Source organism: Oryctolagus cuniculus, chromosome 13 (genome assembly GCF_051225735.1).
Source record: "Oryctolagus cuniculus isolate XC-2025 breed Fujian yellow rabbit chromosome 13, ASM5122573v1, whole genome shotgun sequence".
In the NCBI taxonomy this organism is placed as follows: domain Eukaryota; kingdom Metazoa; phylum Chordata; class Mammalia; order Lagomorpha; family Leporidae; genus Oryctolagus; species Oryctolagus cuniculus.
In genome coordinates, this window is record NC_142879.1 from 25,814,468 (window position 1) to 25,831,870 (window position 17,403).

At 45.2% G+C, this 17,403-nt stretch overlaps 1 protein-coding gene across 5 annotated transcripts in view; it reads right to left on the reverse strand.

The window, feature by feature from the left end:
• Positions 1 to 17,403, reverse strand: part of KCNH1 (potassium voltage-gated channel subfamily H member 1) — a 377,304-nt gene that overhangs the window by 341,393 nt on the left and 18,508 nt on the right. For all 5 annotated transcript variants that reach the window (XM_002717533.6, XM_002717532.6, XM_089312133.1 and 2 more), the window contains exons 2-3: positions 9,334 to 9,457; positions 5,457 to 5,563 (exon numbers count right to left, since the gene is read on the reverse strand). In XM_002717533.6, the coding sequence (XP_002717579.1) occupies positions 5,457 to 5,563; positions 9,334 to 9,457 (231 nt within the window). The remainder of the gene's footprint in view (positions 1 to 5,456; positions 5,564 to 9,333; positions 9,458 to 17,403) is intronic.

Consider the following 17,403-nt stretch of genomic DNA (forward strand, 5'->3'; position numbering starts at 1 on the left):
CCTACTCAGGCAAAGGGTAGGGCATGTGGCCTCCAGGGGTCTCTCCCAAGCTCCGGTTCAGCTACAGTATACCAGCTGCTGGAAATACTAAAGAGGCAGTAACTGCACAAACATTTGCAAACACACACACACACACACAATCGGGAAGAGGAGGTTAAAATTGTACCTTCTCACCCAAGGGTCTACTGTGGAAAAACTGAAAAGGGTAAGCATTCAATGTCCTGTTTCGGAGAAAAAGCCAAAGGGTCAATGATAAACCCCCTAGTAAAGAGAGGTCCACCTACAACACACCAGGAACAATGCACCTGACAAGCCCACTGGTGGCAGAGGCTGCTGCTGCTGGGACAGGAGCTCATTCCTGGCTGCAAGTGCCCAGTGCGAGGGCAGTTCCAAACCAGACGCCTCTTCCTGGCCACTCTGATGCTCATCCCTTATGTCACTCAGTCACACAGTGATGAACCTGACAACCTAACCTGGCATTGGAATTCCTCAACCTTGGCAGCCAGATAACAAAAGAGAAAGCCTCAGGTATATGAGAGAATTTGTGGTCTCATCAATCTTCCTCCTTTCCTGGGCGTCCTCCCAGGCACTCTCTGAACGTGGCCTCTGGGTGTCCAGGCCATGTTCACCAGCAACAGAATTAACCAAGCCGCTGTGATTGGCCCTTGGGAAAAGTTACATAGCGCTGAGCCAGTCTGATAGGTTCAAAGAGTAGCCTTGGGAGGCTAGGCCAAGACACAGACTGATTGGTCTGGGGCCAACGTGATTGAGACAAATGATAAGTGCAGGAAGAATGAGACACAATCAGGGAGTAGTGGCTACTGGCCATTAGATTGGCATCAGGAGCCTTGGATTCCAGCCCTATCTCTTCATTTATTGTGAACTTTGGCTGCATCAGTTGAACTTCTCTCTACATCTGTGTCCTAATTTGTAAAATGAAAAATATAGACCTGCTTCAGACCAAGTAAATATACACACATATCTGATATGTAGGGTTTAATACAAAACTTTGACTTGTCTTTCTTCCTTCCTTTGAAATTCTTCCACTCTAAGACTGAAATGTTCAGCCTCACTTGACAAAGCTGCTCGCATGACATGAGCATCTGTCACAAGGTGTCGGGTACAACTCTAAAGCCATCGCCACCTGTTCTAAGGGACGAGGGCCAAATCAGGAAGAATCTGGAGAATCAATCCTAAGCCTCAGTGTTACTCAAAGTATACTGGAGAGCATAGGAAGTAAACTACAGAATGGAGAGCCTTACACGGTTTGTCGATGAGAAAGAAGATTCAGTTTTATAAGATGTCAGACCTCCCTGTTTAATAAATAAATCCACTGCAATTTCAATCAGAATCTCAATTGTTCCTTTGCATATGTTTCTCAGAGCTTTGAACTAAAATTCAATTCAAATAGAAAAACAAAGGGGTAAGCAAGGCCAAGAAATATTCAAACTTTTTGGAAAAAAAAAATAGCAGGGGCTACCTACTACAGTAATTAAGAGTCACTGGCACTGGCCCAAAACAAACCACCATGGAAATATCATCTATTGAATGCTTACTACGGGTCCAGACCCTGACATACAGTGGTTTACTTCTTCTAACAACCCTATGAGCAGAAGAGCTACTATGATATATTATTTGCATTGTAAATATAGGAACCCAAGCAAGCAACTGCCTCAACAAATCTCCCATAAATCTTTGTAACTTATAATAGGATTCCTGGCCAAGGAATCCCAACGTATGCAAATCTGGTATATAACTAAAAGGGTATTTCAAATCAGAAAGGAGGGGCTGGATTACCTAATAAATAGTCTGAAACAAGTGAATTGGCAATATGGAAAATAAATTAGGTTAGGTTGCTACTTCCAGTAATATATAAAAGTAACTTCCAAATGATTTAATGAACAACATATTTTAATACAACTATTAAATCACAAGAAGGAATAATGGAAGAGTGTTTTTATTATCTAGGTAAGGAGAAGAGGTTCTTAAGTATTATGTAAAACTTGGAACCGTCAAGAAAAATAATGACAAAAAAACCTGTTCACTTCAATATGGAAAAATCTCCAATTAAAAAAAGTTAAAACAAAAATAATTTTAAATAGGGGAACTATTTCTCAATAGATATGTGTTTTAGGATCAATATCCATTATATATGAGGGGACTTCAGAATCTTTACAGAAAAATGAATCAAAAGATAAGTTTATTTTGGTGCAAAAGCATTTTGAAATGCATGCATAGTTTTTTATAATATGCATTTTGCATGAAATTCTTGAAGACCCCTTATATGAGCAGCTCCTACCCACTGAATAAATTTTTAAAAATCCATTAGGGAAATGAGCAAGATATGAGTGCTTTACCTACCAAATCTGTCTCCACGACAGTGTGATCTCCTCAAAGGCAGAGTCCCCTTCCTACATGGGAATCTCTGTAGCCGGCTGGTCCGGCTCAGGGCTGAGCCTACAGTAGTAGGTAATCGGTGAGACCTGGCCAGCAGCTCCTCCTTGCTGGCTCAGCAGAACTGCTGTCAAATGCCTTTCCTTGTCTTCTCTGACTGGGAAACTGAGGCAGACCTCCCACAGGGTGGCCTACTGGCCAGAGAGTCATTTCTTTGTTTTTGTTTTTCCTATTTCCTTCATATATTCTCCATGACAAAAACGCATTCATGTACAAATCAGAGAATGAAATAAACATTCTTTTAGATGATGACCTTTCACCTTTTAAAATCCCCACACAAGGGAGACTTTCCCTCAGGGACTCCAGTGCTCTACGAGGCTAAAAGTTGCTTTTCACAGAACACTGCGGCCTGAACACGGACGCAAACTCTGCCTGTGCAGAGGTGAGGAGAGGCACGGGCTCGCCCTCTGCTCAGCCCGGGCGGGTCAGGAGGGCGCCTCTCCAGGGGCGCGAGGCCATGCGGAGCCGCACTCGGCTGCTCCCAAGTTCTGAAGCCTTTGATTCGAATCACATCGCTTTTTCTCTCATTCGTGAGTTCCTCCACTTGACAAGCATTCCCAGAGCACTTCTTCTACGTCCGGTTCTAAGCAAGACACAGGCCTGTTTTACCTCAGGCCAGAGAATGAGTTCCTGACCGGAAGTGCTGGGCTCCACTTCCTGTGCTCTGTCTGGGCGGGGCGAGCCTGTCCTTGGGAACCAAGAACAAGGTCCCGCCCCAGATTCATGCCTCTTGGGCATGTGTCCATTTCGGCTGCCTCTTGCCCGGAGCGGGCCGCCCTCAGCTGTGGCCAGGCTGACTCCTCGCAGGATTCTGGGGCCTAGGAACAGCTGGGGCAGCACTTTCTACTCCCCCGTCTCACACTCACATTGGGGTAGGCGCTCTCTGAAGGGAACAGCACGTGAAATCGCTAACCCAATTCAAGTTATGTCTGTCTGTCTGTCTGTCTCTCTCTCTCTCTCATGTCAAACATACACAGTTGAATGTGGGCAAGTTACATACACAGCCTAATGAAGCTTAAAAACTCTGAAGCCAAATATAAACACAAGGCAATGTTTATGTGATACACCTAGTCTACAAGGAAGGCCAGACTGCTGGGGGCACACAGCTGCCAGTGTGAGAGTCTAACTGACTCCGCTAGCTCAGGCCATGTCTGTCCCAGGAGAAGGTCAATGCTACTGTGCTCCCGGTAAGAGCTGTTGCTTGGAATTACGTCCCCAGAGTAGAACTGGAGCGCTTCAGTCTTCATCTCATTCCTACGACAGATAACAGTGGGCCAGGATCTCCACCTCCCAGCTGAGGGACTGAGCAGGAGCAAGGCAGCAGCTCCAGTGTGAAAGCTGCAGGCACAACCCCTTACACTTGCTGATGGCCAGCGCTCATCCCTAAGACCAGCCAGGCCAGCCGTTCTCTCAGCTGCCTGCTCCAACACTCTCGTCTGAAAAAAAAAAAAAAAAAAAAAAAAAAAAACAAAACCACAAATCCCAGTTCCTTCCAGATGAAATCAACATGTGTGCTTTGCACATCACTCACGCCTGAACACCACCAAAGTCAACACTTATCTCCATACACTCCCTGGGCCACTCTGGAAATATTCTGTTGAACCAATAATCACCCATCAGTCCTACAACAAAAGAGCAGGATTCTTGACCAAGAACATAAACGTCTTTAAAACAAACCCAGCACCAGTCAACACCTCTGCAGCCTTGCAAGTTCTGATGGCCTGCTTTCTGAACCTCTACTACAACTAATCTCCAGATGAACAGGAAACCTCCTAAGAGAAAAGCCAGCTTGAACCTTGTTATGACTATTGACCTCAAAACCTCATGAACATACTCTGTGAAAGTAATTGTGCCAAAACACATACAAATTAACAATGCAGTACTGTCAATACTACCTCCTGGGGGCACCAGGAGGACAAAATTTGATTCAGAAACTCGTAATTGGGCCCCGACTGGCGGTGCGCTGGTGCTGTGGAAGAGAAATACAAACATGAACTGGACAGAGCTTCTGTCCCTCCCCTCTGCACTCCCCATTTTTTTTTTTTTTTTTTACAGGCAGAGTGGACAGTGATTGCTGGTGCCTTGGCTCACTAGGCTAATCCTCCACCTTGCGGTGCCGGCACACCGGGTTCTAGTCCTGGTTGGGGCACCAGATTCTGTCCCGGTTGCCCCTCTTCCAGGCCAGCTCTCTGCTGTGGCCAGGGAGTGCAGTGGAGGATGGCCCAAGTGCTTGGGCCCTGCACCCCATGGGAGACCAGGATAAGCACCTGGCTCCTGCCTTCAGATCAGCGCGGTGCACCGGCCAAGGCAGCCATTGGAGGGTGAACCAACAGCAAAAGGAAGACCTTTCTCACTGTCCACTCTGCCTGTCAAAAAAAAAAAAAAAAAAAAAAAAGCTAATTAACAGAGTGAACAGTGAGAGAGAGATACAGAGAGAAAGGTCTTCCTTTGCCGTTGGTTCACCCTCCAGTGGCCGCCGTGGCCGGTGCACCGCGCTGATCCGAAGCCAGGAGAGCCAGGTGCTTCTCCTGGTCTCTCATGTGGGTGCAGGGCCCAAGCACTTGGGCCATCCTCCACTGCCTTCCCGGACCACAGCAGAGAGCTGGCCTCGAAGAAGGGCAACCGGGACAGAATCTGGCGTCCCGATCGGGACTAGAACCCAGTGTGCTGACACCACTCCCCACTTTAAGAAGACTTAAAGTCACAATGCCTGCAGCCAGCAACTTGTCATTAAGTCAACCAACAAGAGAAGCAGTAACTCTGGGCAGCAAAAACACACGCAAAAGTCCTAAGTGGTTAGTGACAAGAACCTCCTCCGATGGTCCTAACAGGAGCAATGTAACTGAGGAATCCGCATCATTGAGGCCAACATACAGAGTGACATCAGTACATCCATTTAGTGGATGGGAGAGAAGCAAAACCGAGACAGCAACAGAGGCGGAGCAGATATTTGACCATTCCCAACACAGATAAGTATGGTACAGAATGGTCCGGATACTCACTGTTCTTCTTGTACATCAGGATTTCAAAGGAATTCATCTCATAGTTCTCGAAGGTTTGCCGCACCTTTTCAATGGTGTCTTTGTCAGTCAGCTCCCCATACATAAAACTGAAATCAACCAAAGAGGCCAAGTGTTAGGTCCACAGGGACTAATTATTCTACAAGCACATGTTAAACATGTGTCCTACACCCAGCTCTATGCTAGGCATCATGGCACACACGCATGCAAAGTGAAACTATCCACTGAATCTAAAAGGATTTCCTAATTCCACTGTAACTAAGTCTCTATCATTGCATCCCACCAAAAGGAACTACGTCTAATGAGAGATTTATGCTAGAAAACAGTGGATCAGAAGACGGCATGATGAATGTTAGCACGGCAGCCCACGGAGGGGATCTCAGATCCCTTTCTGGCTGGTCATTCTCAGAAGGAAGATCAATGAGATCTAAAGAGCAGAGGGAGAGTAGCAGAGACAGAGGGATGAGAGCATCCAGGCAAAAGGTAAGCATGTGCAAAGGCACAGGGGTGGGAGTCAGGTTAATTCCAGGACCTGAATGAGGGTCCACTCACCAGGACTGGACTGCACACAGGAGGGAAATCAGGAATAGATAATTTAGAGACGCCAGCAGAGGACAGATCACAGAAGAGACCTGGTGTTATAAACCATGGGAAGTAATAAGAACCTTATCCCAAAAGCAGTGAGGGAAGCAGGAGGGTTTTAAGCAAAGGAGACTGGATCAGATCTCATTTTCTAAATACAACTGTAAGAGACATTCTGATAAAGATGGCCAAGTAATTTTGGACCACAAAGTTTTCCTCTTCTAAATCCAAATAAAAGTAAGCCAAAAAATTTCACAAAAATGTGCCCACTCAATAAGAAAAGTAAATATTAAGACATAACTAAGGGAAAGAAACAAGATTCAGCTACTGTCTGGGTTACTCTTTCCTGTCCCCTACTACTCTTGCCTAAAATAATAGCCTTAGGTTAAAAAAAAATTGAGATCATAAAATCCTACACCTTCTTATGAATATACCTCCTTGCTGTTCAAGTTTGGAGAAAAGTTGACTAAAGCGAGCTATAAGCACTGCTTAAAAAGAATGGGAGCCAATCCAAGACAGTAGAAGCTCCACCTCTGAACACTGGTCCTCAGCAGAGGGAGGAAACTGTCCAGGACTGTCTGGGTTCCTGGGACACCACCTGTGAATCGGTCTAAAGACCAACGTTTGTGTCCCTGGTAACAGGATACACCCTTCACCAGGTAGAATGAACCATGGCCAGGACACTAACAAAATGCAAGAGAAGAAAAGCCATCGCTCAGGGTGGCTGCACAGACCAGCTCTCAGACAAAGACTGCCCACTGGCCCAGCGAGCACCTCCCCAGCCCACTGCAGCCCTTCGGACAGCAAGGGTCACTCCTCGAGCCAGATAGTGCAGGAACAGCGGCATGGGGTCCACACCAACACCCCTCCCATCTTCTCAAACTGAGTGTACTGAATACGGTCTGTTTCCCAAAGACTTGAATCACACTGTCATAAAATCTCAGAGCTACAAAGGCCTACAGAGGTGACCAGGTGCAATTCCTGATCTAGAACTGAACCCCCAAGTCGCACTTGATCTTGGCTTCCAAATTCCAGCACTCTATACATAACCTAGCACTATCTCAAGGATTTCTCCTTTTTCTCTTTCAGAGTTAATTTTCTTTTTTTTTAAACTTCTATTTAGCAAATATAAATTTCCAAAGTACAGCTTATGGATTATAATGGCTTTTCCTCCCCATAACTTCCCTCTCGCCCACAACCCTCCCATCTCCCGCTCCCTCTCCCATTCCATTCACATCAAGATTCATTTTCAATTCTCTTTATATACAGAAGATCACTTGGTATATATTAAGTAAAGATTTCAACAGTTTGCACCCACACAGAACATAAAGTGTAAAATACTGTTTGAGTACTAGTTATAGCATTAATTCACATTGAAGAACACATTAAGGACAGAGATCCTACATGAGGAGTAAGTACACAGTGACTTCTGTTGTTGACTTAACAAATTGACACTCTTTATGGCGACAGTAATCCTCCTAGGCTCTTGTCATGAGTTGCCAAGGCTATGGAAGCCTTTTGAGTTTGCTGACTTCAATCTTATTTAGACAAGGTCATAGTCAAAGTGGAGGTTCATTCCTCCCTTCAGAGAAAGGTACCTCCTTCTTTGATGGCCTGTTCTTTCTATTGGGATCTCACTTGCAGAGATCTTTCATTTAGGTTGTTTTTGTTTGTTTGTTTGTTTGTTTGCCAGAGTGTCTTGGCTTTCCATGCCTAAAATACTCTCATGGGCTCTTCAGCCAGATCCGAATGCCTTAAGGGCTGATTCTGAGGCCAGAGTGCTGTTTAGGGCATCTGCCATTCTATGAGTCTGCTGTGTATCCCACTTTCCATGTTGGATCGTTCTCTCCCTTTTTTATTCTATCAGTTAGTATTAGCAGACACTAGTCTTGTTTATGTGATCCCTTTGACTCTTAGACCTATCAGTATGATCAATTGTGAACTGAAATTGATCATTTTGACTGGTGAGCTTCTAACCCCAAGGCCCAAGGGCACTGCTTGGTTAGTAACCCAGTGCAATACACAGGCCGCACTGTTAGCACAATTTACTAAGAGATCAAAGAGAGGGAGACATAACAGCGTGAATTAGAAACAACAAAATATTGGTTCTCTTTTTCTGAAAGAGTTTCGATGGAGAAAAAGCTCTAGGAATAATGCCCTTGTCTCCCGCATTGTAGTTACTCTTCTAAAATATTCATAAAATTTTTAAAAATTAATGTAGTCCTATACAGTTTCATTTTCCGTTAATTTTATTTGATCCACTAACTTGGACACTTAACTCAATCTTAAAAAGTCATAAACTTTTTTTTCTTTTTTTTTAACAGGCAGAGTGGACAGTGAGAGAGAGAGACAGAGAGAAAGGTCTTCTTCCTTTTGCCATTGGTTCACCCTCCAATGGCTGCCGCGGCCTGCGCACCGCACTGATCCAAAGGCAGGAGCCAGGTGCTTCTCCTGGTCTCCCACGCAGGTACAGGGCCCAAGGACTTGGGCCATCCTCCACTGCCCTCCCGGGCCACAGCAGAGAGCTGGACTAGAAGAGGAGCAACCGGGACTAGAACCATCCAGCGCCCCGACCGGGACTAGAACCTGGTGTGCTGGCGCCGCAAGGCAAAGGATTAGCCTAGTGAGCCGCGACGCCAGCAAAAAGTCATAAACTTTTTTTTTTTTTTTTTTTGACAGACAGAGTGGACAGTGAGAGAGAGAGACAGAGAGAAAGGTCTTCCTTTTGCCGTTGGTTCACCCTCCAATGGCCGCCGCGGCCCGCGCACTGTGGCCGGCGCACCGCTCTGATCTGATGGCAGGAGCCAGGAGCCAGGTGCTTTTCCTGGTCTCCCATGGGGCGCAGGGCCCAAGCACCTGGGCCATCCTCCACTGCACTCCCTGGCCACAGCAGAGAGCTGGCCTGGAAGAGGGGCAACGGGACAGAATCCGGCGCCCCGACCGGGACTAGAGCCAGGTGTGCTGGCGCCGCTAGGCGGAGGATTAGCCTAGTGAGCCGCAGCGCCGGCAAAAAGTCATAAACTTTTAAAGTCGTGTTTTGTAGATAAAATAGCTTCCCAGATTTTTTTTCTGGGTTTTCTCTATCTTCCTAACCACAGCTTTGTCATTTCTGGAGACCATGTTTTACATCTTTCTCAATTTTTCCCGCACAGTACATGAACTAGAGATGACATTGGTACCAATAATCTGAATAAACACTGAATGACATACAGGCAATTCTTTTTCCCAAAACACCCCATGATAGAGTGTTCATGAGAAGAAACCCAAACTTAAATACCTGCAGGTACTGCTTTTTTGCATCACTTCTGCCCTGTGATAGCCAGACAGCTTGCAAAATCCATCATTGCTGTACACAATGGGCCAGTCCACTATCTGGGCATTCCCCAGAACAAAATTAGTATCTGTTGGGGAAAAAAACAGAAAAGGGCACATGAGGTAAGACATTTGTTGAGGTTCAATAAGTACATAAACAATGTCAAGCAATCTAGGTATTTCTGCTTCCCTCCAAAACGCAGTCTTGTGGGCAGCACTGTTAACCTGGGATGCATACAAAAGAACAGCACTTTAGAACTTTACATTTTGAATGTAAGTGTTAACTAAAGCTACTGTACCCCAAGAAGAAGTTAGCAAAAGAAGCTTCACCAACAACCAATGAATCCCACAGAAATCCCATGGATTCCCATTAAGACCTATTTAAGTCCCAATGTGCCATCCCAGGGAAAGTGTACTGATAACAGAAAGCAAAACAAATCCCAAAAGTCCAGCACCTTCGCTTGTGAGGCTTTGGACAAAGCTACAAACCGGCCTTCTTGGCCCTGACTGCACTTGTCTTCTCAGAGAAGCAAAGGAGGGGCTGCCCGCTGCCTCATGGGACATACAACCCACAGAGATCCCTCCCCCTGGAAGGCACCGTGACAGGACCGTGGGGACACTGGTGCTTGGCAGAGGCTCACCAACGTGCTCCCAGCACAGAACCTTCTCACAGATCTCAGCTCAGCAGATGCAGAGTTATGTTCTGGAACTCTGCCATGCGACACCAGCCCACAACACACTCGTGCAGCAGGGGCTAAGTGGGCCAGGTTGCTTTGGCAGGCTCAGCATGTCCTCACTGCTTTGCACATTGCTTTCATTAATTAATTTATTTATTTGAAAGAGTTACAGTGAGAGAGAGAAAGAAGGGGAGACAGAGAGAGAGAGATCTTCCATCCGCTGGTTCACTCCCCAAATGGCCACAATGGCTGGAGCTGGGCCTATCCGAAGCCAAGAGTTAGGAGCCTCTTCCAGGTTTCCCACACGGGTGCAGGGGCCCAAGGACTTGGGTCATTCTCCACTGCTTTCCCAGGCCATTAGCAGGGAGCTGGATTGGAAGTGGAGCAGCCAGCACTCAAACTGGCATCCATATGGGATGCCAGTGCTACAGGGGGTGGCTTTACCTGCTATGCCACATCACTGGTCCCACATTTCTCATATTTTTAAAGATTGAAAGACTTCAATACTTTTTTTATGCTCCCTCCTGTCTTTTCAAGAACCTAAATTAAGCAAGCATCATCCAGCACTTAAATGTATTTATTATTTTAGCGCAGCTCCCTCCTCTCCACAGAATACCCATCCTCCTCCCCCTTAGAAAGCAAGCAAGCAAGCAGGGGCCAGTGCTGTGGTGTAGCTGGTAAAGCTGCCGCCTGCAGTGACGGCATCCCTTATGGGCACCAGTTCGAATCTGGGCTGCTCATCTTCTGATCCAGCTCTCTGCTATGGCCTGGGAAAGCAGTGGAAAACGGTCCAAGTGCTTGGGACCCCACACCCATGTGGTCTACGTGGTAGAAGCTCCCAGCTCCTGGCTTTCTGGCCATTCAGGGAGTGAACCAGCAGATGGAAGACCTACCTCTCTCTCTCTGTCTCTCTCTCCCTCTCCCTCTCTCTCCCTCTCTCTCTGCCTCTCTGTAACTCTGCCTTTCAAATAAATAAACAAATCTTAAGAAAAAAACAGGCAGTCAGGCATACTTCTTTGGTGTAAATTAGAAAAAGTGTAAATATATACATAATTACCTACCCCTCTCTGAGAGCGTAATATAGATATGTATCCTATGTAGCATGAACCAATGGTGACATACGGTGTCCTCATTGAATCGGAAGGTTAATTTTGTTCTAGGCCAGCATTTAGGATTTACTCACGCTTCCCTTCCTATGTGGGAAGGTGACTGTGTCTGGCCAGACAGGGTTCTCTACCCTTCACAGATGAGTTCATTTCCTAATTTTGCAGGTTCCACCTCATGTACACACCACTGAAGACACAAGACTGAAGAAGGCAAGCTGTCCAAGGCTGCACTGAGCCAAGGCCTTGTGGAGAAGGACAAGAGGGGAGATATAACTGAATACACTCATCTACCTGAGAATGCTTCCCTCTATTTAAAAAGGGACAGAAAATACAAATTACTTTTTTTAAGATTGATTTTATTTCCTTATTTGAAAGGCAAAGGGAGAGAGGGAGAGAGGGAGAGAGAGATCTTCTAAACATTGGTTCATTCTCCAAATGCCTGCAACAGCCACAGCTGGGCCAGGCCAAAGCCAGAACTACATCCCACTTGGGTGGTAAAGACTCAAGTTCATGAGCCATCATCTGCTGTCTCCTAGGGCGTACATTAGCAGGAGGCTGGATCCGAAGCAGAATAGGAGGGACTCAAGCTAGCTAATCTGACATGGGATGCAGGCATCCAAAGTGGGAGCTTAACCTGCTGCACCACAACATCCACCCTTCACCATCTTTTACAAGAATTCATCATTCCTTAAAACATTCCCACTACTCCTGGGGTACACATTTCACAGCTCTGTCTAGAATAAAAAAAGCTCATTCATCTCTTCTTCAACATTAGAAAGGAAGCAGAAAAACAGGAAGTGCACTAGGAATCCAATCATCTGTGTACTCAGAGAATTCTCACCATAGGATGCAAAATTCCAAAATAGTTTTCTCTCACTGCTAATCCAAGTAAGAGATTACAGCTCCCAAGGAGCAAGATTTTCTTGCCAATATGTGATGGAAGATCTAGGAATTCCCTCTTTATCCCAGGACTTGGAACAAATGGAAGAAGAAATCCTGGTCCCAGCTGCAAAGCCATTGGCCACCAAGAGTAAATAAATCCTTCTTCTGAGCACCCCATTCCTAGCGCGTCTGTTCTCTTCTAATCTTAGCTGTAAATCACCTTCCACAGAACAATCTGATAGCAAACTCAGGCTACCATTCAAATGTCACGACACCACCTCTACCATCAGGAGCCAATGCCTTCCTCTGAAGTGATATGTCAGGGATCAATGAGAACGGATGCTACTTATTGGTATTTACTCTGTGCCAAGTATAATATCAAGTATTTTACCCTATATCGAGTTTTTTGGGGAGATTCATCATGTTTATTTTTTTTAGTTTTAAAATTTAACAATCTGTAACATTTTACCACATTTGTTTCATACGTAGACATTATATACACACACATATATACTATTTTTCTTGAAAATGGATATAAATATCACAAAGCAGGGGAATAAGGGATTTGTGACAATGATCACAGCATGGAAACAAAAGGATCTATTGCCAGGTACATGGTATAATTCAGTGAAGTAATATTTATAGCTTTATATCAAATGATATGACATCCATATGATTTTTATTCTCTATATTAACCTCCACAAATAAGAAAAAACATGTGATATTTGTCTTTCTGGATCTGGCTTATTTCTTTTAGCATAATGAACTCCAGTTCTATCCATTTTGCTGCAAATGTCAGGATTCCATCCATGCCCATGTCCATGGTTGAGTAACAGTCCATCGTGCTCCAGTCATCAGTTAATGGACATCTAGGCTGCTAAGCTGACTCCATATCTTCGCTACTGTGAATTGAACTACTATAAACACCAGAGTGTGTGTAGCTCTTTCATATGCTGATTTCACTTTCTTTGGCTATATTCCCAGGAGTGGGCTATCTGGGTCCTATGGCAGATCTATTTTTAGTGTTCTAAGGAACATCCATACTGTTTTCCTTAATGGTTGCACCAAGTTACACTCCCACCAGCAGTGTATTGGGGTACCCTTTTTTATACGACCTTGACAGTATCTGCTCTTTTTTGTTTGTTTGTGATAACAGCCATCCCAACTGAAGTGAGGTGATGCAACAATCCGTGAACTGGTGTTATTCTACTGAAGAAAGTGTCAGAGAGGCCATCATTTACTCAAGAGGAAACCAGTTCTCTGGAGAGGTACAACAGCCCGTTACATCAAGGTAGAGCTGGGATCTGAATCTGGGTCGATGTGACTTCAAAATCCATGCCTTTAATCATTGTACTACATAGACTCCTTCTTGCTTCACTCGGTACTAAAATCAGACCATTTCTATGATTTAACTCCTGAAAATACTGAGTATTTAAGACTTTTAATGGATGAGTCAACACTGGCATTATTGTTGTCATATATATTATAATTATTCTACCATATGATATATGAGAATGCCCTCTGGGAACTTGATGTGAGAAGAAGTAATTGCTCACCCTCTAAAGCTTGGTTTCTCCAATCTGCCTTTCCAAAGTTTTGTCTCTTGAAAACTTTCATCCCTGATTTCTTAAATAAGTTAGACTTCAATAGGCTAGTCTGCTAACCTCTTTCTACAACAGTCTTGCTTCCACACAATGCTAGAAGAGGAGGCTGAGCTGGCATCAGGGTACAACAGGCTAAGACACTGCCTGTACCACCAGCATGCTTTATGAGCACTGGTTCCAATCCTGGCTGCTCCACTTCCCATCCAGCTCCCTGCGAATGTGCTTGGGAAAGCAGCAGAAGATGACCGAAGGCCTTGGGCCCCTGCCATGCATGTGGGAGACCCAGATGGAGTTCCTGACTCCTAGCTTTGGTCTGGCCCAACCCAAGCCATTGCAGCCATCTGGGAAGTGAACCAGTGGATGGAAAATCCCTCTATCTATCTATCTATCTATCTATCTATCTATCCCTCTATCTATCTATCTATCTACCTATCTACCTATCTGTCTATCTGTCTATCTGTCTATCTGTCTATCTACATGTTTGTGTGTGTGTGTGTGTGTGTGTCCCTCTCTCAGTAACTCTGCCTCTCAAATAAATGAAACTTCCGAAAAAAGAAGAGGGGGGCCAGTGCTGTGGCATAGAGGGTAAAGCCACCACTTGCAGTGCTGGCATCCATCCCATATGGGTGCCAGTTCGAATCCCAGCTGCTCCACTTCTGTGGAGCAGAGCTGCATCCAGCTCTCTGCTATGGCCTAGGAAAGCAGTAGAAGGTGGCCTAAGTCCCTGGGCCCCTGCACCCATGTGGGAGACCAGGAAGAAGTCTCCTGGCTCCTGGCTTCAGATCAGCACAGCTCCGGCCATTGTGGCCAATAGGGGAATTAACCAGTGGATGGAAGACGTGTGTGTGTGTGTGTGTGTCTCTGCCTCTGCCTCTCTGTCACTCTTTCAAAAAAAAAAAAAGAAAGAAAAGAAAAGAAGAAGAAGAGCAAAAAAAAGAGAGGAAGAAGAGGGAGTAGAGAGGAGAGGAGAAGGGGGAAGACTTTGTGCCCAGCTCGCAGTTGGATTCTCATGTGTGGGAGAGACCACACTGGGAAACCTAACACTGCAGCCGATGGGCCATGTGTTCTAAGCCTCTGAGCCTCCCATGGTTCCCGTGAGGTAGGTCTGGAAATTTCCCTGTGGCTGCTGAAGTTACATACGCACATGCGTATCACAGTGGAGTAAGCGGAGCCAAGGGCAAGCTGTCCAAGTCTAGGATCAGCGTCAGGAAATACCAGGAGAGAGCTGTAGGGACACTGGGAGCCTAGACTAGATGCAGTCATCCACACAACCATACACAGGGAGAATAACAGAGCCTGTGGATTGGGTTGGGCTGGGGCAACAAGTTCTGTTCAACCCAAGAGAATGGAACCTAAGTTCACCAGCTGCAAACTTGAACTCCACAGATAAGCTAGGCACCGGGTGATCAGGAAACTGGGGATCATCTGCAGAGACCTAAGGAACTAGAGGGGAAACCAGGCCTTGTATCTGGGGATCTGAGGTTCTAGAGGCCTTGCATGTCCCTTGCTTCCACAACACACACCATCTTGGAGAGAAGCAATGGACGAGAAGAACAGGAATCTGAATCGGAAAGACTGAGTTTTCCAAAGACTATTTAAACTGGAGGAGCAGGAGATGCTTAGAGTCCCACTAACCTGTCTCCCCTTGCTATTCAGTGGGGTGGGAGCTTTGCGGGGAGATTAGTTCTTTTTAAAACACGAGAGTGCTTGTAAGTGTTCACATAGGAGGGAGATGATGCAGTATTTGTCTTTCTGTGCCTGACTTACCTCACTTAACATGAAGTCCTCTAGTTCCAATAGGGGAAGTTGGGTGTGGCTTACAAATTGTGACAAATAGATCCTACTAACATGGATGTTAGTAAGTGAAGCTGGATGTGGGATACATGCTAACTCTTTGTATCATGCAATTTTTGTTATGTAAATTTGAAATTACTCTGAACTCAAAAGTTTAGAAAAAATAATGAGGTAAGTGTGGGTGGGTCAAAGTAAATTTGCCCCATTGCCTCTAGAATTATTCTGCCCTAAGGTCAGACAGGCTCAAACAACTGAGACTCTCCTGAAAAGGGGGGAGGGCATAAATTCTCATGCAAGAGCTCCAAGACAGTAACTCCACATAGCCAAGACGACTTAATTTCTCCAGGTGGTTGGCTGTATTCCCAATGGTTGAGAATGCCACGCAAGAGAGTTCCAATAAAGTGACACGGAATTTCTAGCCAAATGCTCAGACTTGCATTCCAGATCCAAACATAAATGACTCTGGGATTATTTACTATTTCCCATTCTTGGTAAATGGAACCATAATTCAAAGCCAAGCAAAACTTAATTAGGAAAGAAACCACTGCTTGGACAAAAAATCAAAACACCATCCCCTATACAACTAAGTGGGAAGATATCTCATGCTTGTGGACTGTAAGAATTAGTATTGTCAAAAATGCCCATGCTGGGGCTGGCACTGTGGCACAGCAGGTAAAGCCATCACCGGCAATGCTGGCATCCCATATGGGCACCGGTTTGAGACCTGGCTGCTCTCCTTCCCACCCAGCTCCCTGCTAACGTGCCTGGGAAAGCAGTAAAAGATGGCCCAAGTACTAGGGCTCCTGCTACCCACATGAAAGACCTGGAAGAAGCTCTTGGTTCCTGGCTTCAGCCTGGCCTGTCCCTACCCATTGAGGCCATTTGGGAAGAGAACCAGCAGATGGAAGACTTCAAGACCCCTCTCTCTCTCTCTTTCTCTCTCTCTCTCTCCTTCACTCTAACTTTGCCTTTCAAATAAATAAATAAAACTTTAAAAAATAAAATTAAAATTGTGCTTATACCACACAATGGGCTCTATAGATTCAATGCAATCTCTACCAAAATTCCAATGACATTTTTCACAGAAATAGAAAAAAGCAACACTCAAATTCATACAGAATGACAAACTCATCCAAAAACACCCAGAACAATGTTTGGCTAAATATCTAGCCAACTCATGGGCCAGTCAAGTTGACACATAGCATTTACCACCACAAACACCAAAGAAAAAGCACTTAATTATATGACTTCTGGAACAATCTTTAACACAATCAACAGAGCAATGAGTTACAGATTCTGTAACTCACTCAAAGTATCTGGCAGAACTTGCTGTCTGGCAGAATAGAGAACAGCTACAAAGTTCTATAATGATAAAGAGTTTAAATTAACTGAAATGTGATCCCTGTTAAACATAAGAGTGGGAATAAGAGAGGGAAGAGATGTATAATTTGGGACATGCTCAAGCTGACTTTCCCCAAATGGTAGAGTTAGAAACATACCAGGGGACTCCAATTCAATCCCATCAAGGTGGCATGTACCAATGCCATCTCACTAGTCCAAGTGATCAATTTCAGTTCACAATTGATCATAATGAAAGGACTAAGAGTCAAAGGGAGCACATAAACAAGTCTAGTACCTGCTAACACTAACGGATAGAATAAATAAAGGGGAGAGTGATCCAACATGGGAAGTGAGATACTCAGCAGACTCATAGAATGGCAGATGTCCTAAATAGCACTCTGGCCTCAGAATCAGCCCTAAAGGCATTCGGATCTGGCTGAAAAGCCCATGAGAGTATTTCAGGCATGGAAAGCCAAGACACTCTGGCAAAAGATCTCTGTGAGTGAGATCCCAGTGGAAAGAACAGGTCATCAAAGAAGGAGGTACCTTTCTCTGAAGGGAGGAGAGAACCTCCACTTTGACTATGACCTTGTCTAAACAAGATAAGAATCGGAGAACTCAGAGGGCTTCC